Here is a 25,022-nt window from a genome sequence, read left to right on the forward strand (position 1 = left end):
CGGGAGCTAGATTGAGACTGGCAGTAGCCATAGTCTCCCTGCGTGGGGAGACCCAGAAACTGTGGGGGTAATGCCAGGGGGCAGTCCCCAAGAGAAAGGGGCACCGGGGTCCAGGAGAGACACGGGGGGCAGTGGCAAGCAGGACATCAGCCAGCAGAGGGCGCTCCAAAGGCTGGAGAGCTAATTCCCAGGACGACCAGCGTGAGGTGCTGCGGCGGTGAGTCTCGCACTGTTACAGGTGGGTCCTGCTGAGGCTGGCTCCCTTGTCCTTGAGGCTGTTGTGGTTTGAACTGCTTACGTGCTGGGCCTGGGACGTAAAGCCCCAGAGTTTTCAGGGCAGTACAGGAGTCCTTTAACCCATGCAGCTTGCTGTCTGTCTGCTCTGCAGTTAGTGCCTGGCCGTCAAAGGGAAGGTCCTGCATTGACTTCTAAGCCTCGGGAGACAAGCCTGAGAGGAGCAGCCAGGATGCCTGTCGCATGGAGATGGCGGAGGCCATGGTGCGGGCGGCAGAGTCTGCCACGTCTGAAGCTGCCTGGAGGGCTGCTCTGGTCACAGCCGTGCCCTCCTCAAGGATCGCCCAGAATTCCTTCCTAGACCCTTCGGGAAGCAAAGCCTCGAACTTGGCCATGGCCTGCCACATGCTGAAATGGTAGCAGCCAAGGAGGGCCTGGTGATTGGCCACATTCAATTGCAGACTGGAAGATGAATAAACTTTGCGACCAAAAAGATCCAGCCTCATTGAGTCTTTATTTTTGGGGGTAGGCCCAGGTTTTCCTGGCCTCTCCCTGTGGTTAACTGCCTTGACCACCAGGGAATTGGGGGCTGGGTGGAAATATAAGTATTGATGTCCCTTGGTTGGCACAAAGTACTTGCGCTCGGCTCTTTTGGAGATGGGGGCCTCCTTTTTGGAGGAGGGAGTCTGCCACAGGGCAGTGGTAATTTTTGATACCCCCTCATGAAGGGGTAAAGCCACCCTGGCAGGGGCTGAGGAGCAGAGGACATCAAACAGGGAGTCCAAAGGCTCCTCTAATTCCTCAGACTGAAGTCCCAGGTTAGATGCGACCCTCTTCAATAGTTCCTGGTGCACCTTAGCGTCATCCTGAGGAACTGTGGGAGGGGGCTTTGTGATAGCCTCCTTGGGCGATGATGAGGATGATGCCGGTACCACTGGAACCTCGACAACCTTTGGTGGTCCAGCAGGCTGGTCCCCTGGGTCCCCCTGGACCTTTGGGGTCTTTTCCCCTGAAGTGTCGAACACTGGAGGGGGTCAGGATGTCAAGGCCGTTGGCCTGTCCAAGGCTCCCAACACTCCCTTATACCGCGCCAGAGCCGGTTCCCTATGGATACTGCTAAGGGAAAAAATTCTGGTACCAGTGCATGTGGCGAGCACACACACCTCCTATGGAATGGACATGAGCAAGCACTTCAGGTACTCCAGTTGCCACAAGTGCAAATTAAATGTGAAACTACATACAGTCATCTACACTGTGAGGTGTAACATAGATAACAGATAGCCAGATCCTGCAGTTCTTACTCAAAGAAATCGCCCACTGATATCAATGGCAGTTTTGCCAGAATAAACACTAAAAGACTGAGCCAGGGTTTTGGTTTTATACAATGCCTTTTTTAGTCAAAGCAAGAATCAAACAAACAATCTTTAAATAACATTTCTCATTATTTATTAAGCAATGCCAATGAGTTAGCCACTGTTCAAGACACAAAAATGAGACAGTTCCTACCCCGAAAAGCTTATAATCATATACACATATACAGACGACAAGTGAGAGTTACAAATTGGTTCATAAATTGAACTGAAGTACACATAACACAGGAAGAGAAAGTTACTCACCTTGCTTCTTCGAGATGTGTGTCCCTGTGGGTGCTCCACTCTAGGTGACGGTGCGTCCTGGCACTGTTGATCGGAGATTTTCGGTAGCAGTGCTTGGTTGGGGCGCATGCACTCAGTTAGTATCTCCCGCCTTGTTGGAATATTCCTGAGTGCGTGCGCCCCACACCCTCCTCAGTTCCTTCTCTACCATGGAGAATTCTACTAGTACTCCAAAGTAGAGGGGAGGAGGGCGGGGAGTGGAGCACCCACAAGGACACACATCTCAAAGAACCTCAGTTACTGCAAGGTGAGTAACTTTCTCTTCTTCTTCGAGTGCTGTCCCTGTAGGTGCTCCACTCTAGGTGATTGTATAGCAGTACCCACTATGGTTGGTGGGACTTTGGAGATGCGGCAGTGAGTACTGTAGATAGTACTGTATGGCCTACTATGGTGTCAGCCATGGTGTCTTGCATGAGAGCATAGTGTTTTGCAAATGTGTGTTCAGATGACCATGTAGCCGCTTTGCAGATGTCAGGAATGGGAATGTTGTGTGGGAAGGCAGTGGATGTCAACATGGCTCGAGTGGAATGAGTTCTAATGCCTTCGGGCAGTTGAAGATTTTTCACACGGTAACAGGATCTGATACAATCAGAGATCTACTTGGATAGGCGTTGTTTAGAGATAGCTGTGCCTTTCAATCTTTCGGTGATGGAAAAAAAGAGTCATGGAGACTTGCGAAATGGTTTAGTCCTGTCTAAATAAAAGGCGATTGCTTGCCTGACGTCGAGAGTATGCAGCGTTACCTCTTGCGGAGTCTTGTGAGGTTTGGGATAGAAAGTAGGTAAATATATAGGTTGGTTGAGGTGGAAGGTTGATACCACCTTAGGATGAAATTTAGGATGTGGTCTCAAAGTGACTTTGTCTTTGGAGAAGATTGTGTAGGGAGGATGGGCCATCAGGGTGCTCATTTCACCAACTCTCCTTGCCGATGTTATGGCAACTAAGAAAGCCACTTTCATGGACATATACAGATGAGAGGAGGTAGCCGAGGGCTCAAATGGAGGTTTCATGAGAGCATGAAGAACGAGGTTAAGATTCCATGCAGCCGCTGTTGGGTGAATTTCAGGGTAGAGATTTTGCAGGCCCGTGAGAAAGCATTTTATGATGGAGTGAGTAAAGAGTGAGTACCCATCTAATAGGTCATGGAAGGTGGTAAGCGCCGCCAGGTGCACTTTGATGGAGCTGAGTGAAAGTCCGTCCTGTTTTAGTTTCAGGAGGTAGTTTAGAATGTTAGGGAGGGTCACATTATTGGGTGCTAAGTGATTATGTGAGCACCAGAGAGTGAAACGCTTCCACTTCTGCAGGTAGGTTTTACGAGTGGAGTCTCTCCTACTGTGCAGGAGGACATATAGGACTTGCTCGGAACAGGCTAGTTCATGGGTTTGGAACCATGAAGGAACCATGCTGTGAGGTGGAGCTTTTGGAGCTGGGGGTGAAGAACTTGTTCATTGTCCTGGTAAAGGAGGTCTGGCCTGTTGGGGAGAGCCCATGGGTGACGGGAGGACATGCGGAGTAGGTAGGGATACCACGTCTGTCTTGGCCAAGCCGGGGCAATAAGGATGACCTGGGATTTGTCGTCCGCGATCTTCCGAAGAATCCTGTGTAACAGAGGGATTGGTGGGAAGGCGTTCAGGAGGGAGTTGTTCCATGGGATGAGGAATGCATCTCCTAGGGATGCAGTCCTGAGTCCCGCTCTGGAGCAAAACTGGGGGCATTTTCGGTTTTGGGTCGTGGCAAAGAGATCTATTGACGGGGTGCCCTAGAGGGAGAAGAGCTGTTGGAGTATTGCGGGGTGCAGTTCCCATTCGTGATCTGTCGAGAAGTGCCTGCTGAGCGCGTCGGCAGTAGTGTTGTGGCAGCCTGGTAGGTAGGAAGCAATGATTTGTATTCGATGTCGTATGCACCAATTCCATAGTCAAATGGCTTCCATACAAAGGGAATGTGATCGGGCTCCCCCTTGTCTGTTTATGTAATACATACATGCTATGTTGTCTGCTAAGACCTGCAGATATTTGTTCTTTATGAGGGGAAGAAAGTGAAGGCATGCTCTCCTCACTGCTCTGAGCTCTAAGAGATTTATGTGTAGATGCGTCTCTGATGCGGACCACCAGCCTTGTGCCCAGTGTTCCCATAGATGCGCTCCCCAACCGATTAGGGAAGCGTCCATGGTGAGCATGAGCGTTGGGGATTGTTGCTGGAAGGAAACCCCTGTGCAGAGGTTTTCTGAACTTGTCCACCACTGTAGGGAAGCTATAACATTGGGAGGAGGAATTAGCATCATCCCTAAGGTGTGGCTGCTGGGTTTGAAACTGGAGTTCAGCCAGCCCTAGAGACATCTCATGTGTAGCCTGGCGTGTTGAACCACGAAGGTGGTGGCTGCCATGTGGCCGAGGAGCTGTAGGCAGATTCTTGCTTGTGTCCTGGGACGAATAGAGATCATGCGTATGAGCTGTGTGATAGCGAGGAATCTGTTGTATGGGAGCGAGGCCCTGCTCTGGGTTGAGTCGAGATGAGCTCCGATGAACTCGATCTGTTGTGTAGGTGTCAGAGTGGATTTTTGGAAGTTTATTTGGAGGCCTAGGCTGTGAAAGAGGGAAATGGCAAAACGCGTGGCTTGAAGTGTCCCGCCATAGGAGTCGCCCTTGATGAGGCAATCGTCCAGGTAGGGGAACAGTGTGACCCCATGTTTGCGGAGGTGAGCCACAACCACGGCTAGAGACTTGGAAAAAACTCTTGGTGCTGTGGAGAGTCCAAAAGGAAGAACTCTGTATTGAAACTGGTCGTGACCGATTGTGAATCGTAGGAAGCGTCTGCGAGCTGGATGAATTGATATATGAAAGTAAGCATCCTGTTGGTCGAGGGCTGTGAACCAGTCCCCTTGATCCAATGCAGGTATTATTGTGCCCAGTGTGACCATCTTGAATCTTTGTATCCTCACGAATTTGTTCAGTCGGCGTAGGTCTAGTATAGGCCTCCATCCCCCGGTCTTTTTCTGCGTTAGAAAGTAATGGGAGTAGAAACCTGTCCCTTGATGTTGCGTCAGCACAGGTTCCACTGCGCCTAGTTGCAGAAGACATGCCACTTCTGTGCGAAGTAATTGCTCGTGAGAAGGGTCCCTGAAGAGGGATGGGGAAGGGTAGGAGGGTAGGATATAAAAGGGATGGAGTAACTGGCCTGAACTATTTCGAGGACCCAGCGGTCCTGTGTAATCCGCTGTCAGGCATGTTGGAAATTCTGTAGGCGGTGGCCAAATGGGCAAGTAAGCGGTGGAATCAAGGGGTGGTTGTGCAGGCCCTCGACCAATGTTTCAAAACTGTTGTTTATTGCCTGATGGACGGAAGGTGATGGCTTGATTTTGATTTTGTGTGCACTTGAGGGGTCTAGTATGATTCCTAGTTGTGTCGTATGGTCTGGGTTGAGGACGAGAGTACTGATGTGTGCGTGGTCTTTGGTAGGGTTGGTATCGTTGTCTTCTGGGAAGGGATGGGTGAATGCCCAGGGTGCGCAGTGTCGCTCTAGAATGTTTCATGGTATGGAGGAGTTTATCAGTTTTTTCGGAGAAAAGTTTGTCCTTATCAAAGGGGAGATCCTCCACTTTGGTCTGGAGTTCTTTAGGAATGCCGGATGCGGAGAGCCATGAGGATCTATGCATAACCACAGCAGTTGCAGTGGTACGGGCTGCTGTGTCCGCCATGTCTAAAGATGCCTGTAGGGCCGTTCTGGAAATCAGTTGGCCCTCAGTCAGGATTGATTTGAAGTCTGCTCTTCTATCCTCTGGAATGTAGGAGGCAAATTCAAAAAGTTTATTGTAATTATCAAAATCATAACTGGCAAGGAGAGCAGAATAGTTTGCAATTCTGAATTGTAGTGTAGAGGATGTATAAACCTTGCGGCCCAGGACGTCAAGGCGTCTAAGGTCCTTGTCTTGCGGGGTGGGTCGATATTGTGACTGTTTGGTCCTCTGTGCAACTGCATTGATGACAAGAGAGTTCGGTGGTGGATGAGAAAATAGGAAGTCTGTGTCCCTTGCAGGGACATAGTATTTACGTTCAGCCTTCTTGCAAGTTGGTACTAGAGAAGCTGGGGTTTGCCAGAGAGTGTCAGCTGGCTCCATGAGTGCTTCATTTATAGGGAGCGCGGTTTTCGAGAGCGCAGACGGTTGAAGAATTCTAAGGAGTTTGTGTTGCGTCTCCTGAACCTCTTCTAAGGGGATATCTTGACTGAGTGCAACCCTCCTAAAAAGTTCTTGAAATTGTTTTCAGTCATCACGGTCTGTGGAGGTGAAGGGAGGATGGCTTCATCCGAGGCTAGTGGAGAGTTAGGGGTCGGTGAGTCAGGATATGGTGTGTAGCTCCCAGTCTCAGGAGGGGGCTCAGGCACCCTAGAAGTGGACGGAGCAGGAGACTGAGGCACGGAAGGAGGATGATTGGTAGGAGGATGTTGCCACGGGTACCACTGAGGCCAAGGCATAGGGTAGGAGAACCCAGGTGCCGCCCACAGGGGGGCAAAGTAGGGAAACTGAGGATGCTGAGCTTGAACCATGACCTGAGGTGGTAGAGGCACCTGTGGAGGAGAAGCAGGAGGGGAGAACTCCGCTTGCTGCTGTAAATCAAGTTCGCCGTCAGTGAAAGCCAGTTCAGGTGGAGAGAGCGGCGATTCAATAAATGAGTCTTGTGTGTCTAGGAGCGGAGAGTGAGGCTCAGGTGGCACTGAAAGGTCACTTTGGGTGAGAAACTGTTGCTCCTGCTCCCTGGGCTGAGCTGAGCCTGCTCTCTGCTCTAGCTCATTAGTAGGAGAAAGTGAGAATGAGAGTGTTGCTGCAGACTGCTTAGAGGTGCCCTGCAGGGGGTCTGCCGCTGGTGCGCGAGTAGAAGACAGGCTTGGTGCTGACGTTCTTCTTGGTGCGGAAGAGACGCGTGCTGTCAGCACCACGGCTGTTTTTGTTGCTGAGGCAAAAAAAACAACAGGGAGGTCGGGTCCCTGCCTCTGTGCTCTGTCAGAGCCGTGGCTGAGGCAGTAGAGCAGGCTGAGGCACCTGTCTTTGGTGTTGTCAGCACAGAGGGTAGGGATCTCGCGGGAGACCCCCTACTCTTGTTAGAGTCTCTTCTGTGAGACTGTTGTGCTTCTTGCCTCCGTTCCAGGGAGGGTGAAGCAACGCTCCCCACCGGTTCCGATCTGGCTGGGGAGAATGAGGGAGCGGGTTGAACCTTTCCCGTCTCCGACAGCGGCTGCAGGGATTTTTCCATCATCAGGATTTTGAGCCGCAGATCCCTGTCACGACGAGCTCTTGACTTGAGGCTCGCACAATGGGGGCACTTCGCGTGGATGTGGGTGTCCCCGAGGCACTTCACACAGTGTGAGTGCCCATCTGACCGTGGCATGGAGTCCTGACAGGAGATGCATCTTTTGAATCCTGAAGCTCCTGGCATTATGAATTAGAGATGGCTGAGGAGAGTGTCTCAATGGGAGACAAGCCTGAGGGGCTTTTTTTTTTAAAGCTAAGTAACTAACTATGTAACTATACTAAAGGAAGGGAAACAACTGGGAAGTAATTAATAATTATTTCTATGTTCTTTGTTACTGTTTCCTATAGAGACCAGGGAAGAGAAGGCAGCACTGCCCCGAGTCCCGTCTTCAGCCGAGGACGGTTGAGAAGGAACTGAGGAGGGTGTGGGGCGCACACACTCAGGAAGATTCCAACAAGGCGAGAGATACCAACTGAGTGCGTGCGCCCCAACCAGGCACTGCTATCGAAAATCTCCGATCAACAGCGCCGGGATGCACCGTCACCTAGAGTGGAGCACCCACAGGGAAAGCACTCGAAGAAGAATCACTTTGATCCACAGCTGTAGAATCTCAGGCATAAGGGGCAAAGCATTGTCCTCGGCCATAGGTGCTGGAACTAGGGGTGCTGGGGGTGCTGCAGCACCCTCTGTCTTGAAGTGGTTTCCATTATATACAGAGTTTACAGTTTGGTTCAATGGCTCTAAGCACCCCCACTATAGAAATTGTTCCAACACCCCTGTCCTCGGCTGTGTAGTTCCTTACCGAAGGGATGCCAATGCAGCCCTACCTTGTGCATGCTCAGATCAAAAGCTACAACTCACCTCTTTGATGCAGACTTCCCCAAAGAAGCAATTTCCTTCCACATAAAACAAAACACCCTAAATCATGGGGCAGTGGAGAGAAGCCCTTTCAAATTCTCTGGTTGGAATATAACTATGGGCATAGCTACACAGCAATGATTGCAGCCAACATATACATACTGGAGCTAGCTTTAATCTTAGATCAAAATTATTTTGGCCTTGTCTACACATGCTGTAATTGTAATCATGGTTCCCAATTGCAGTGTAGGCATGCACTAGGTTTGGTCATAGGTGCCTTAGAAATACCTAAGACAGGCAGACAGAGTGAATAGAACTCTTTACCCATCAATACATTATAGATACCACCAGATGAAAATGTGGCACCAGCTCCAACAGCTCAAAGATGTTCATTAACTACAAACTTTACTATGAAACAGAAAGTAATTTAAAAAAGACCATAACACACCTGATTTCCCTTGTCAGAAGATGAGCACACATCTTCTTTGTCCAGGCAACATTGCCCTGTTCCTCTCAGTTGACAACATGCTGTTTCCTAAAAAAATAATACCCCATTCTGTAATACTCTAGATACAACTTCATTGAAATGTGATTTCTTTTAAAATAGGTATTTGCTTCAGTGCAGGTAGTGTATATATATATACACACACACTACCTGCACTGAAGCACTCAGACATAGGTTAGGGGTTTGTTACAGGAGTAGGTGGGTGAGATTCTGTGGCCTGCATTGTGCAGGAGGTCAGACTAGATGATCATAATGGTCCCTTCTGACCTTAAAGTCTATGAGTCTATGAGTCCAGTCACTTGAAACTGGTTCAGGAGCTACCCATGAGCCAAGGTGACTATTCTTGCTGTGTCCCCTTTGAAGCACTGCAGGAGGTAGTTCCTCTTTTGGGGCCAAGTCCAGCTCCCCTTGAAGTCATTGGAAAAAACTCCAGCTGACTTCAGTGGGGGATCAGGCTCCTGAAGCAAGCAGAAGCTGGTGCAAAGAATTATTGAGTGCATTGGAGAAGGACTGTGTGGAAGTGACTGAAATTGTCCTGCTACTAGAAAGTTGGAGAGACTCCTAGTTTATCCTTTTTATTTGTGTTTATAGCTCTAATTGGACTCATGGACACCCTTGAAGGTAGTGGAAGGGGCACAGCTCTGTGGCTTGGGTATGATCTCCCAGCCAGGAATGGGCCACACAGTGTTTTTCGTACCACCGTGTATACCAATGTACAGCTGAGTTTTCAAGGAGGTCTGGGCCCAGGGAAGGGTGGAGATATGATCAGTGGAGCTCTGACTATGTGGAGGATCTGTGACTACACAGATGTGCAAAGTCACCTGTGGCAGGGAAGAAACTCAAAATATGTTCAGTTGATTTCCCCTTTATTGTTATTCTCCTTGTAACTCAGATATAAAACTCTATGTCATCATTACTGGCCTGGTCATCTCTGGCTTCTCTTAACAGATGAGAAACACGGCATGTTTCAACCAGTTGAGAATAAATGTAAGACACTGATTCAACAGCAAGCCTGGATAATGATATTTTTCAGTAGCTATGATAGAACACATACAGCACACGCAGGCTGGCTCTATCCTAATGGTCTACCCTTGCACTGAATAATCATCATAGTTTCAACACTGTCAATCACAGTTTTTCTGAGAGACAAGGTGGGAGAGGGAATATCTTTTATTGGACCATCTTCTATTGGTGAGAGAGACAAGATTTTCTGTGATCACGCAAGACTGGGGCTGAGAGACACTAGTTTGTTGGCAAGGCAACATGTAAACAATTTGGGCCATGATTCTCTCTAGACTTGAGTACACAATTTAAAGTGAAACACATACTTAAGACTTGGCATGATCAAAGCCTTATTTATGAGGGTAGCAGAGACTGTCAAAACAGATCATAACCATCACAACCACCTACATCTTCAGGTATTTTGGATGCCTTGAGGCCTTATTTTCTGGGGTCCTGAGCATCTAAAACTCAAGTCAGTGGGAGCTACAAGTGCTTAAAGGGGCCACATTTTCAAAAGAGCAGAAAGCCAGATTTTCAAGAGTTCAGCACAGCCAATTGGATCCAGATTTTCAAATAATATCAGCTTTTATTTAGGCACTTAAGTAAGGGCCAGGTTTTCCAAAGTGGAGAGCACGCAGCTGCTTTGTGACTCTTATGGCCAGATTTCCAAAAGAACTGAGCACCAAATTCTCTTTGTGCTTAAATGGGAGCAGAGCAATTCTGAAAATCTGGCCTTAGTTGGGGTTCCAGAAACTGAGCACTCAAAATTAGTGGATACTTTTGAAAATGGTGATCTGTTTGTCTTTCTACCTACCCCAGCGAAAGACTTGTAGGTGTCTATTATTGGTCTGTATCCAGTGCAACGGCACAAATTACCTGAAATGAATAATAAAATCATTAATCATAAGGAACAATACAAGAATAATTATTAATATAGTACAATTAGAAATGGCCATGAAGCAAACCCTCACATCTGAACACTCCTACACTTGGGGAAATTTGGATCCAAAACCAGACCTGGCTCTTGATGCTCCAATGGTCTGAACCAGAACCACAGAAGAGTCAAACGCTCCTGAACAGGGGGAATGTTTTGATTGGGAGCCAAATCCAAGAATTGCGGATCAGGCCCATCTCTAATAATAATGATTTATTTATCATGTTCTGTGATTTATGTCATTATAGAAATGATGTAAATCATCCAAGAAGATATACTACTGCTACTATTAATGGCTCTGGATTTTCTTCAATGAAATCCAAACAAACTCTCTATTTTAGGGTTTTATCCTGACATCCATCACTGTACTATTCGAGCGCCCTCCATGTGAAATCAATAGCAATAGAGACGTCACATAGGCACTTCATGAAGCTTCTGGACTCCTCTCTCTTTACAAGGTCACAACTCTGCTTGGGTAGATGTTTCTGGGGGGCAGGAAGTTGGTAGAGGTTTGGGACTAAAAAGGGTGTTTGAATTATGAGTGTAATTTATGGTGCAAAGGTTCTCAATGAGGAAATAAACTCAGTATTTTAATAGGCTAAACCCAGCCACGCCAGTGTGAGCTATTTTCCTGAGTGATAAGTGCCTATAGAAATCTGTACCTGGGAGAACTCAGGGATTTCATTTTGTTGGCAGGCAGCCCATTCACATTGCAAGCAAAGGACCTGATTCTCCACTCCACCCAAATCATTCAGGAGTCACTCAGCGCTGTTACATTGATGTAGAACTGGTGCAAGAGCAAAGTCGGTCCAATGGGGGTGGGGTTTTCCAAAGTGCTCAGCACTGACCTAACTTTGCTCCCAATGAAATCAATAAATGCTTTTGAAAAACCCATCTAGAGTCATAGAGTTTAAGGCCAGAAGGGATCACCAGATCATCTAGTCTGACCTCCTGCATATCACAGCCCTGCCTCCTCGTTAGCTCTGTGTGGAACCCATTAAACTGGATTAGAAAAGTATTACAGCTTTCAAGTGACTAAACTTTGTGTGCCACAGGTAGAGAACAGGAGGGACCAAGGTGCACCATGCCTGAACTCTCTGCCATGGCAGGGAATTGATATAGTGAGATATAATCAAATATAGACTTTATGTGTTTCTGAAATATTATCCTTTGGTCTTTCAGTCAAATCACATCTTGCATCTTATGTGGCATGTAAAAAACACCCACACTTGGCTTCTTATTTGACCTCCTTAAGTTTACTACTTGTAAAAGTAAACCTACCATCCAGAGCTGCAGTTATCTGCTCCATGGAGGGTTCCGGGTGGTTTCTCAGCAAAGCATACATGGACATCACCATTCCAGGGGTGCAGAAGCCACACTGAGAGCCATGGCACTTGGCCAGCCTTTCCTGGAACAGAACAGAACAACAGCCCCTGCTTCAAAATATAGCTTCACTGATTTGCCTTACAGCCTTACAGATGCATCTTGCTTAGAGTGTTAAAGTTAGGAGCTGCCGCATTTGGAATGTTACAGCATTACCACTAAAATGTAAGAGACTGAGTGCAGTCATCTTGTTGAAAAACAAAGGGCCATTATAGACTCTCAGTTATCCCCAGGCAACCCCACCAGTATCAATGGGGTTCCCAGGTGTAACTGAGAGCGGAATGATGGATAAGACCTGTCAGCACAGTGATCAGCCTTGTGTAAGTTTCTACAGGCATGAAGGACAGAGCACAGAATAGCTATCAAATCAGGGCTTTGGAAGGAGTGAGGAGCACCTAGGGAACATTCCCATAATTTAAGCACTAAGGAAACAAGATTATGCATGAAAGAGAAACATGATTTTAAAAAGGTTTTAAAACGTACTAGGGTCAGATTGTGCCTTTCAAGTACAGGCCTGAGTTGGAGCTTCACAAACCCAGGAGAGGTCCCCAAAATACAGCGAGACTGTGTATGATCCACTGTCTAATCTAATCCTTATTTTCCTAGGTCTTATAGGGACTCAGTAGGAGCTTGCCACTGGCCGAATGTGCCAGCTGGTGCACAGAAAGGAGCAGGGTGTTGCTCTCTGCCTTTCCTGAGCCTCTTCTGGAGGGTTAGTTTCCCACATGGCATTAGCAGGGAGCAGTCCGTGTGCTTTGGAGACTGCAATTGCACCTGAGCCCTGCACAATAGCAAGAGTTCTTTACTTACCCCATGCTCTCTCCTGTATGCCCACACAAGGGCCAGTGACAATCGGGCTCTTTACATAGCACTGTTCTTGTTCGAATAATCAGCAATACCTGCTCACGACGGAGAACCCTTGCTAGCTTTGGTGTATCATTTTACAGCTCCAGGTTTATCCTTTCTCCTGAGGGGGCCTTTTCAGAACCAATTCTCATCTTTTGAGGTATCTTGAGTGCTAGAGTAGAAACGAGGGGTGGGACAACCTCCCCTAGGTCAGAGTTTGGTTTGGCGATTCAGCTGAGAATTCATCTCTAAGCTGTGACCAGGAAGAGCCAGGATACGAAATCTGTTTCCTTAGAGCAATTGTCTACTGCAAAGAACCACCAAACTTGATCACAAGGCCAAAACCTCATGGCAGGTATGGCCAGAGTATAGGAAAGGAAAAATCCCCAAATCTTGCCCTACAAATTACAGCAGGTTCTCACCTGAATTGGATGAACCCTGGTTTTTGTGCTTCCAACACCTTCCACAGTAGTGACAGCAGATCCGTGCAGTGAGCATATGGGTAAGAGACAGGAGTTGGCAGGATAATGCCTTGGGAACGTAAAGGAGAATTGTGACATTTGAAATAGCATAGTACTCTGTGGTGCAGGGCCATGACGAATGAAGTGCAGGTGGAGATTACACTCAGTCTAGTGTAGAACTGTGGGAGTTAAACAGCATGGTGATGGCTGGGGAAAGTTACGTTTCTGAGAAGCAGTTGTACATAACTCAGCTCTCTCACCTCAACCGTGTGTGTATTCAGTACATACAGTAGCAACATTTTCAACATGCCCTAAGCTTTATATAGCAGCCTAAATAAGGAAACAGAAGTCTCACTTTTAAGGGGTTTTTATTAATTAACTTGTAATACAACAGAGACTACAAAAACCTAACAGCCAGACTCAGACCTAATACTGGTGGGTGCAACTTTACTAAAGGAGTAGAGCTCCCAAAGACGGGGCAAGGCAAAAAGCACAATGCACTACGAAGCCTGCTATGGCCTAACTTACTGTGTTAGTTACTTCATACATCACTGAAATCAGTGAGTGCTGAATAAGAACTATGTGAAAATTGACTAAGGATTTATCTAGGGCAACAAATCCTAGTCCAATCCAAACAAGAGTCCCAACTTTCCAGTAGCTGCTACAAGGGCTGCTGTAATTGCACAAAATAAAGATCCCCCAGTCAAGGAAATAGTGGTTTCTGGTCTCCAAATAAATAAATGTTTCTTGAGCAGGAAGATTTCATGTTTCTTAAATGGGATTTAAAGTCACATCACTTGTAATCCCTGTTGGGTGAATCAGTTTTCCATGCAGATAAAACATGTTAAAGGTAAAGTAAAAAGATTTCAAGTATCTGCCAGGACCCAAAAATATAAACCTACATTAAAAGAAAAAACAAACACTCAAATAACTTCCCTCCCAATTAACAATGGTTTTCTATGTACAATAAATTATAGCTTCCAAGGGTGTGATTTCTAAAGTGCCTCAGTGGGCCTAAAACACACTGAAATTCGCTCACTGAGGCACTTGAGAAAATTCCACCCAAAATCTTATCTTAAGGATACATTATCTTCTTGGAAGTTGGTTCATATGTGGATATCATCACAGTGCAGGCTCCACAGCCACCTATTCCACAACCATATTTCGTTCCTGAGAGACGAACTGCAAATGCAGCAGTTAAGGAAGAAAGTTGCTGGTTCTCAATGTTGTTGCTATGGTGTCGGTCTCTCTCTCTCCCCCCAAGTTCCCCTCATTTTACTGGAGCATGCAAAGGTGGAGGAAAATTCCATCTGTTTCATTCAGTGACCAGCCAGCTCCAGAGATTAGATATTAGGTGAATGGAAGCTGGAACTCAACCTGTAAATTCCAACAAGCAGAATATCGCAACCACCAGGTTGGTCACAGCCACCTACAGTTTATCACATCTGAATTACCAGTGACATCCCAGTCCTTAATTCCCTTGTAACACCCTAGATTCTCCACTGCCTGAGAGCAATGCCACAACTCACAATAGCTTTTACTGTGTGGGCTGCGCTGATGCTATGATAGGCAAAAGGGCACCAGAAGAATGTTAAAGTTAGCCAAATCGTTATGGTTTTGGTTCAAGAGATGGCTGAAAGTTAGAAGAGAATTGCAGAAATGGGAGACTCATTCACTCATCCAATATAAAACTGTTCTCTAGGGCATATGGTCTATGGCTGCATTCAGTTTAGTTTAGATGACTCTCCCGCCCTATGGTGTTTCTACCACCTCCCTGAGCACCTTTGGTAATTGTTACACACACACACACACACACACACACACACACACACACACACACACACACACACACACACACACACACACACAAAGATGTTAGGATTACAAAGTCAAGCACTCAGAAGTTAGGAAATTCCAGAATGAAAGTTGCCTGCAGTTACAGCATCATCCACCACACCCCCGCTGACCCGTCCCTCTCTCAGCCCTCGGCTCCCTGTCCCAGACCCATTTTACTCACTTAGCCAGTCCCAGTCTTCACTCCTCAGGCTTCCCATCCCAGTCTCTTTGCCCAACTAGTCCCAGGCCTCCCACTCCAGGCTCCTCATCCAATCCCTCTCTCTCCCCCATCCTGGCCTCCAGTCTCTCCCTGACCCCAACCAAGATCCTTGTCCCCAGTGGCTCCCAGTCCTAATCTCCCTCTCTGGGCTCCATGTCCAATCTCAGCCTCCCATGATACTGGCTCCTTATCCCAGTCTCTTTGCCCAGCCTGTCCCACATCTTTCCCTGCACCTCGATTCCCATTTGATCTCGGTGTTCCCCCTCCAGTCAACTGGCTCCCAGTCTCCCTCATCTGTTTCCCTCACTGGCTCCCACTCCCAGTCTCTTTGCTCAGCCAGTTGCAGTCTCCCCCCACTGCTCCTCATCCCAGTCTCAGTCTCCTTTTCTAGCCATTGCCAGTCTCCCTGTGATCCTAACTCCCAGTCCTAGTTTCCCTCTCCCCCCTTCCACTCTCCAGCCCCAGTTTACAGCTCCCCTCAGGCTTCTTGTCCCAATCTACTCCCCCTGCAGTGCTAACATCTGACCCTTCTCCATTCTAATCAAGCAGTTTCTTCCTCCATGCCAAGGGAAAGCGGGGGGGAGGGCGGCCATTTAAAGAACAGGAGAGATGAGTTCCCTGCTCTCATCCAAGTGCCCAGATGCAGACCTGGTGCAGCCTACAGCAGCCCAAAGCTGCAGTTGTAGGGAAAGTTCTACTGAGCTTCCGACTGGAACATGCTCAGTGTGGATGCAATGTTTGGGGGGTTTAAATGCTAAAATCTAAGAGGTCTCTACAGAGCATGTGCAAACTGCAAATTTTCAAATGCTTATGTACTAGCCAAATTTGGGTGGAATTTTGCAAGAATGGCAAAAGACACATCTCTGATGCAAAGGCCATCCTCTGCTCAAATTTCAAGTTCTTGCTCCAGAGCATGGGGACACTAGAATGTCTAGAAGAAAAGTCTGCAAGAATTTTTTAACATGGGCAAACCAATGTATTCTTCTCTAGACTCATTCTCAGAAATGACAGGCCCATTTTGGCTGAAATTTTACATAAAGTTCTGCCTGAGGTAGACTTCTGATATGGAAAATTTCAGTCCAAACACTTAAAATTTGGTGAAGTTATAAGTAACTAAAAACTGAGTATAATAATGGGAAGTGTTGAGCAACCTTAATAATAAGTGGCGCTATCAGTCCTCTCTATAATATCCTTCAGATTCTTGCACATGGTAAGCATGTTGTTGCTTGGAAAAGTGATATGTATTTTCCCTCTTTAACATCTCTTAAATCAATCCCACCAGACCTCTACGTGTTTTGGTTGCCTTTTTTTGTTTTTGTTTGTAAACTGTCCGTATCTGTCTGGCAGTATGGTATCCAGCACTGAACCCAATATTCCAGGAGCAGTCACCAGAGCTCTGTACACAAGGCCCCTCACCTGTTTGCTCCTTGATACAAGGCCTCCATATCTGAAGCCTCAAACTGGACAGACCACTTTCTTCTGGTGCCACACCACTCTGCAAAATGTTATGTAATTGGCTAGTCTCCTCGTATTCCTAGCTCTTTCAGATTTACTGATTACCAACTTTGTCTTCCATTGGGTGTGTGCATTGGATTCATTTGGCTCAGATGTGTTAGACTGCATCTTCCATCTGCATTTGTCAACTTTCTAGATCCCTCTAGGCTCAGGTTAATTTTCATCCACTTTTGTATTCCCACTTGTAACTAGCACGTGACCAATAATAGAAGAACGTAGACCATACTTGCAGGATGGGGAACTATTCAGGGAAGCACTGAAAAAGATTTGGTGGTAGTGATGGATAATCAGCTGAACATGAGCTCCCAGTGTGACACTGTGGCCAAAAGGGCTATTTTGATCCTGTTATGCATGAACAGGTGAATCTTGAACAGGAGTAGAGAGGTTATTTCACTTCTGTATTTGGCACTGGTGCAACCATTGCTGGAATACTGTGTCCAGTTATGGTGCCCACAATTCAAGGAGGATGTTGATAACTTGGAGAGGGTTGAGAAGAGCCACAAGTGCTGCCGGCAAAGTGAAATATTGGGACAAACACCTAAATATTGGGACAGTCCCGATTTTATCCCCAGGGCTGTCAAAAAACTAAAAATAATAACCACAACCTCAAGATTAAAAAATATAGTCATGATTAATTGCAGTTTTAATCACGCTGTTAAACAATAACAGAATACCCATTTCAATTCAGCATGTCCTCTGGAATGGTGATTGAAGCATGAAGAGGCATATGAATGTTTAGCATATCTGGCACGTACATAGCTTGCAACATCGGCTACAACAGCACCATGCGAATACCTGTTCTCACTTTCAGGTGACGTAAATAAGAAGCAAGTAGCATTATCTCCCATAAATGTAAACAAACTTGTTTGTCTTATTGATTGGCTGAACAAGAAGTATATGAAATATATTAGTATTGAAATTGTAAATGATTGGGAAGATACCAGTGAAAAGATAAAACATGATTACCTAGTGCCCTTCGTCTGCTGTCATTAGCTCCCACCACTGCAGGCTATTGAGCTATTTCTCAGTAGCCTTTAGTCTCATTTCACTCTCTTTCTACCATCTACAGTTTAAGGCTCTGATCTGCAAAGTCATAAGCACCTGCTTCATTTTATGCACCATGGGGCCAATAAACAGCTTGCATAAATTGCCAGAACTCCACTGATTTCAGCTGAGGAGCTGGCTCTATAAGTAGTCCCATTGACATAAAGATAAGCATATGTGATAGTCTTGGCAGGATCAGGGCGTAAATGAATTGCTTGACATTGTAGTAGCTCCATATTTCTTTCCTTAACTATTATATCATTATTAATTAATAACATTTTGAAAGGATTTTTTTACAGGTTTTTTGAAGCTGTAATGAAGAATTTTGATTGTTTTTACTAATGAATACATTAAGTTCTATAGAAATGCTTGTATGTACTAAGACGAAACCTTCTGTGTATATAATTAGCTCAAATATTGCACATGAAGCACATTGTCTTGCCAGGAAAAAATGCAAGATCACTTGGCTGTTTTCCATATTGCTTTCTGGCTACCTTGAGTTCCAAAATATCCCCTTTAACTTGGGAGGGGGGAAGGGGGAAAGGGGAGAAAGGGAATGTTAGTCTATTGTAGGATTATACCATTCAAAGGCAGCCTCCACAAAAAAGGATACGTCCCTTTCTCAGGTAAGACAACAGCAATTTTTCAGGGTCCGCATTCTTCTCTATTATCTGCAGTAGGAAGTAAAATAAGAGATCGTACATTATTGAGATGTATTGCAATTTTCCCATTGGGATTACCTGGCCTTTCTGAAATGCTTTGATTGGGTATTAAAATAGTGTATTTGTGTTATGGCATGTTCCTTTCATTTGATCAGAATCTGTAGACATGTGAATGTATTTGGCAATAGCAAACTCAGTCTTGTATTGACAGCTAAAGAAGTAATAAAAATAACTATGTTCCAGGAGCACTGGAATGTTCACAGTGAGGAGAAGATGAGCAGTAACAGAGGCTTGTGAAAGGGCACATGAAGACAAGAACCCTTGAGCCTGATCCTGCAATTGATTACACCAGTGTAAATCAGGAGTAGCTCCACTTCGGTCAAAAGAGGTACAATTGTGTAAAGAAAATAGGGGTGAGAACAGAATCAGGGCCTGTATTTTCAAAGCCGTAGTGAAGGTGAAGGACACAGTTTGGGGCTCTTTGCTCTCCTCACTCCATAGAGGTACTGTAACAAGGCCAAGCTTAGCCCCTTCCTCCTCAGAGACCCTGCAGCAGGAAGATGGAGGAAATTATCAATACATGGAGAGCAGGAAGGGGAGCTGGGTTTTAAACCAACCTGTTTTAAGTTTAACAAAGTTCACTGTTGATTTTCAGGGGCTCCATTAGCTGAGCAACAGGTCTGTCTGAAGGATGTGGCCATTGCAATGACATGCCCCATCATGCTGGAAACCAGGTACTAATGAGAACCAGGTACAGAATGATGGATGGGTGGGAGGCAACATGGGACTCACTGAGAATGACTAGCTTGTCCTCGGGCATTTAAAGGCTGCGGGCAGGGCAGGGGGTGTGGGGCTGGCTGGAGACAGAAGGTCCGGGGCTGGCTGCAGGCAGGGCAGGGGGTGCAGCAGGGGCTGGCTGCGGGGCTCCCTGCTGTTCTGGCTCTTCCCCAGGGCCCCTGCCCCTGCTCAGCCCCACCCCTACTCCCCTGAGCTCTGCAGCAGGGCCGGGCCTGCACTCACCAGCGGGGGGAAGTGCACAGACCTGGCCCCAGCCGTGCCGCCAGTGAGTGTTGGGGGGTGGTTCCCCCCTGCCCTCCAAGCCAGCCACGCCCCCCTGCCCTGCCCGAAGCCAGCCTGCCCTGCACCCCCGTCTCCAGCCAACCCCTGCCACACCCCCGTGCCCGAAGCCAGTGAGCCCCGCCCTCCCGTCTCCAGCCAGCCCCTGCCACACCCCCGTGCCCGAAGCCAGTGAGCCCCGCACTCCCCTGTCTCCAGCCAGCCCCTGCTGCACCCCTTGCCCTGCCTCCAGCTGGCCCCACACCTCCTGTCTCCAGCCAGCCCCTGACACACCCCCTGCCCGAAGTCAAACAGCTCCACACCCCCTGTCTCCAGCCAACCCCTGCAGCACCCCCGTGCCCAAAGCCAGCCAGCCCCACACCCTGTCAGGTTATTCATTTATTTTCATTAAATATGTAGACTAAATAATTAAATTAATAAAATTTCAAGACAAATATGTATTAATTCTAATGAACAATGCCACATTATGCAGTATTCATTTTCGGAAGTTTATAATAAGCGATGCTCCAGGGGGAGGGATGGGGGCAGGGGGCGCAAGGTAGAAGTTTCGCCTAAGGGGCAAAATATCCTTGCACTGGCCCTGGGAGCAGCCTGTATTTCAGAGGGGAAGGGTTTCTGGGGCTTTAAGCCTTTAGGGGGGAGGGATAGCTCAGTGGTTTGTGCATTGGCCTGCTAAACTCAGCCTTGTGAGTTCAGTCGTTGAGGTGGCCATTTAGGGATCTGGGGCAAAAATCTGTCAGGGGGTTGAACTAGATGAGGTCCCTTCCAACCCTGATACTAATGACCATGCCCAGGTGGAATACTTTCCCTTTGTATGAAGGGGAAATAAGATTGGATACAAAGGATATAGCTACACTGCACACTAAGGCCAGGTTTGAGCTCAACACCTGCTTCTTCCCACACACAAATCAGTCTAACTCAGATCAGCAGGCTCTCAGGAACCAGCTACTAGGACCTTGCTGGGGGTGGGGTCAGAGCACAAGTCCTGCTGTGACTTGTGTCCAAGCACTGATATCTTACAATGTGAACAGAGCTCAAGCCACAGACCTGAGTCAGAAGGTCTGTGCAGTGCAGTGCAGTATGGACACCCAGGTCCAGCAATTGTAAGCCCAGGTTTATAATGCAGTGCGGACACTCACACATGGGCTTGGAAACACCGAGTTCACCTGCCTGGGTCCCACAAACCTGGGTTTACAACACAGTGTAGACAAACCAAAAAGGGCAAATTTTGCTATTGAACCAGCATAAATCAGAAGAGTTATAGGGTAAGACACTATAATTTGGCCCACATAGCCTTCCTGAAGTCTACTTTACAACCATATAGTATACAGATAAAAACAAAGCAGACATTTACTTTTTTTTTTTTTTGCCTGAAACGGAGGTGGGGAGAGGGGAGGATGTCTTCATAAAAGCATTCTCTGGAAAAATTGTTCTCAAAGAAAACACAGACAACATTTTAAAGAAAGAATGAATTTTTTCCAGGTCAGGCTAGCATCTATTTTTGGACGGAGGCATTTATAAAAAGGAACTTATAATGACATAACTCGGGGCGAAAAGAAAAGGTGAGAAAACAAATGCTTGTAGAAATGAAGTATTAGGTTTCCGCTAGCACTCACTGCTGAGAACACAGGCGATTAAAGAGTCTATTTCCTCTGACTGCATTTTTTAAAAAATTGATAGTAATAGCAGGGGACCCTCTTGCTACTGCCTTATTTTCTCCAAATGCAGCAAGTTACTGATCTTAATAGGTTGAGGTTTTAGTTAATTGCTACATTCGTTATAACCGTTCAGTGAAATAACAGGTCACTGGTGCTACATGAATATTCTCAGTACATCTAGGTAGATAGAAAATATTTTGCCAAGTGAGTCTCTTTGAATTACCAGTTACTGTAGAATTCAGATTTTCAGCTCCACCTAGATTTGGAAACTCAACAGTCATTCATTTTAAGGGGAAATTGAGCATGCAAATTCCTTAGTTTTGAAACTCTTAGTCCAGAAACAAAACAGCAAAGTTGTCTACTGTCCCAGTTTATGGCTACTGCCATTTATCAGAGGGTAAAGACAGCAGCAGAGATGAATCTCAATTTGTAATATCTGAAATGCTATAGGAAGATCCCAGGTAACAAGGGTTGTTCAAATTTAATACATTTACTCTGGCTCTCCCCACAAATGGGCTGTGCTCCCCTAGAGCATCATTCTCCCTTGGTGTATATCCAGAAACATTAAAGCACCTTCCTGCAAAAACAAAACACCAAAAGTCTTACCTTCCTGCCATTCACAAAAAAGACGAGTGCATCTGATTGTGTGGAGCAAGCCATTATGTGGCAGAAAAGCGTAGCTTCAAAATTAAAGAGGAAGATTTTAAACACCAGCAAGAAATCAGTGGAAACAAGTGTAATTTCAACACTCAACTAAACTTTGTTCTGTGCCCCACAGATTTAAAGGCATTAACCTGGATGGGCGAGGAGGAGCCAAGGTGGAGTGTATTGCTTCTCAGCTCTGTAGGCTAAAATTAACCAATTAGGTCCCTTTCCCCGCCTTATCTGTCATGTACCAAGGTAATTTGGAAGAATGTGGGGAGACCTGTGCCTTCAGAAACACTGCACCTACTTGTCTTCCCTGGGTGAACCATATTGTAAGATGAAGAGCCACAAGACGTACGTTATTTTTCCTAGACAATCCCAGGAATTTTGCAAATGGGAAGCACTAAACTAAGCACCTATATGGTCTAGAACAGGGGTTCTCAACCTTTTCCTTTCTGAGGCCCACCCAATATGCTATAAAAACTCCAGGACCCAGCAGGGGCGAGGGAGACACGCTTTGGGCTCCTGGCTTCAGCTGCTGGGGGGAAAGACTTGGGGCTTTAGCCCTGTGGGGCTGGGGACTTGGGGCTTCTGCCCTGCAGGGTGCTGGGGCAATGAGTAGGGGAGGAAAGTGGGCTCAGGCTTCAACCCCACAGGGGGTGCTGGGGCTCAGGGGTTTAGTCCCATGGGAGCATTGGGGTGCCTGGCTTCAGCCCTGTGATTCTGCTCCTAGTTTCAGCCCTGCGGGGTGCCAGGGCTTGGGGTGCCAGGCTTCAGCCTCAGTTCAACTCGTTTTCTGCCCCCCCCCGGAGGTGCCTGGACTTAGGGTGCTGAGTTTCAGCCCCATGGGGGCATTGGGCTCAGGGTTTTAGTCCTGTGGGGAGCATTGGGGTGCCAGGCTTCAGCCCTGTGGGGGCACTGAGGCTTGGGGTGCCAGGCTTCAGTCATGGGGCCCTGCTGCCCCCTAAAATTGGCTAATGGCCCATTGAGGGGCCATGGACCCCTGGTGGAGAACTGCTGGTCTAGAAGCAGATACTGGGGCAAACACTCCTCTCAGGTGGCTTGATCTGGATTTATACTGATGTAACCCATCTCATATTCTGATCCACCCGATATAAGACCACAGTTTGCAGAGCAGATGTTTGGGTTCTGCCTTGTTGCACTGTAGCTGATGCACAAAGTTAATTACCGGTACTCAGGGGCGGCTCTAGACCCCAGCGCGCATTTGGCTCCGGTGGACCTGCCGCAGGAGCTCAACCGGAGCCGCGGGAAGAGGGGACCCGCCGCGGGACCGGGGAAGGGCGGCGCAGCGCACCGCGCTGCTTGGGGCAGCCTACTTTCTAGAGCCGCCCCGCCGGTACTTAATCAAAAAGTGATCCCAAGGGCATTTGCATTTGATTTTCAAAAGCATTGAATGATTCATTTTTGTATGTCACATTGATTAAAATGCAACACAGGTGTGTCCATCTTACTTTATTTACCTTTTAAATGTGCCAGCCCAGGCTAGCAAGGTGCTAAGCATGCCAAAATCTCTCATCACTTCCCCCATATTTGGGAAGGAAAATACTTCTAGGAAGCCACTATTCATATTCACATTTTGGCTCCCAGATCCCCAGCTAAACATAAATGTTAGCATCTGGGCACAGCTGTGGTATCTTTGACAGTGTGTATGTGGGGGAGAGGGTGCACAAGTGCCAAATAGCAACTTCTTCAGTGGGTCATTTTTTACGAGACCCCTTTCCTGGCTGGAGTTAATGGCTGTTGGTTTATTTAGTGTTGGTCATTGTCTTTAAAATTCTGGGCAATCTCTGGTTGAGAGACCCCCTCTCATGGCAGCTAAAATTAGATGGCTGATGACTGCTGTTTGTTCATGGGGATAAGTACCTCAGAGGGCCAGCAGGGCTGCCCCCGTTGAAGGCTCCCACCTCTGGAAATCAGTCCTCTTGATGATCTGCTGATCCTAAGTCTAACAAACTTCAGTGCATGCTGCACAGTGCTTACTTTTGATCTGATTTTTATTTCTGTTATTTCCTAACACAAGATGGTGGGTCACAGTGGTAGCAATCCCCACTGTGGACGGTGATGTGTGATGCACGGCTATTTAATTTGGGAAATAAGCACCTAGCTCCTCTGGCTACAGAAGGTATATAAAATCTGCACAGACCCCACACCTGCCAGGTTACTCTGGGCCAAGGCATGAAAAGAGTTACTGAAACTGGCCTGAAGTCTATGTACCTTTTAGCAGTATTAAAACAAACAAACAAACAAACAAACAAAAATCCCAACAAGTTTTGAGTTCTGCAGAAAGTTTGTTTCATGACATCCTATATTACCAATGTATCACCTGTCACTGTGATTAATCGCCTCTTGTTCTGGCTCCCAATAGTTCTTCTCAATTACAGCCTGGCCTGTGGACAATATGGGAGGGCCAGAGAGGTTTCAGTCAAAAGAAAAACATGTTACAGTAGCATGTGCAGATTTTTCTTTGGCCATCAGACAACAAAAAATGTACATCTGTATTGAAGCTGGATGGAACCTTTATTAATAATGTTTAGCAAGTACTGAAAATCAGACAAGGTGATTCAGCCCTGGAGGAAGGATAATGCAGTTCTAGGACATGATTCAGCCCAGGGAATCAAACATCCTGCATTTGCAGGGACGTCTGTACCAGTGTCACCACTGCTCTCTCTCAAGGGTTCTGCCAGGGGGGTGCAGATTTAAACTCTGCCTGGGTTCTTCGCAGGAACTCTGCTGATTGAGGCTGCTCAGGAGATGAACTGTTCAGTGCTTCTCACAGGTGCTCTGGCCACATCCCCATCTGGCTTTCTGGGATTTCCCAGCTGGCTTCAGGCTCCTGCTACAGTGAGGACAGTGGGTGGCATCTGCTGCTGTGAACTCCCTTCTGCTGATGGGGGCCTGCAGTCTGGTGTCAAAGCCCACAGAATGAGCCAAGACCAGAATCTTTCATACCAGAAAGAAGATGGCATTGCATTTACGATTAATCTGTTTTATTGAATTTCATGATATATAAAAGCCAAATGAATATCAATAAAAGGCAGCAAAGGAAGCACAGTGACACTCTCATCCAGGATATAGAAACTGTGCATATAAAACCAGATTTAAAAATACAGAAATCATATTCTAACTGCAAGGGCAAAGATTATTAACCTATAAGCCTGACTTCAGTCACAAGCATGATATCTGACAAAAGGAGGAGGAGATACTTTGGGTGGCAACTGGA

The 25,022-nt window shown here is 46.8% G+C and overlaps 1 protein-coding gene across 1 annotated transcript in view; it reads right to left on the reverse strand.

Annotated features, from left to right (window-relative positions):
* LOC120375097 (aldehyde oxidase 2-like) overlaps positions 1-21,807 on the reverse strand; it is a 94,284-nt gene extending 72,477 nt beyond the window's left edge. Inside the window, exons 1-7 of the mRNA XM_039495765.1 lie at positions 21,743-21,807; positions 18,353-18,410; positions 14,210-14,306; positions 13,086-13,194; positions 11,716-11,842; positions 10,315-10,376; positions 8,442-8,528 (exon numbers count right to left, since the gene is read on the reverse strand). Of these exons, the coding sequence (XP_039351699.1) occupies positions 8,442-8,528; positions 10,315-10,376; positions 11,716-11,842; positions 13,086-13,194; positions 14,210-14,306; positions 18,353-18,410; positions 21,743-21,796 (594 nt within the window). The 5' untranslated portion in view covers positions 21,797-21,807. The remainder of the gene's footprint in view (positions 1-8,441; positions 8,529-10,314; positions 10,377-11,715; positions 11,843-13,085; positions 13,195-14,209; positions 14,307-18,352; positions 18,411-21,742) is intronic.
* Between the last annotated feature and the right edge of the window lie 3,215 nt (positions 21,808-25,022).

Source organism: Mauremys reevesii, linkage group 11 (assembly GCF_016161935.1).
Source record: "Mauremys reevesii isolate NIE-2019 linkage group 11, ASM1616193v1, whole genome shotgun sequence".
NCBI lineage: Eukaryota > Metazoa > Chordata > Testudines > Geoemydidae > Mauremys > Mauremys reevesii.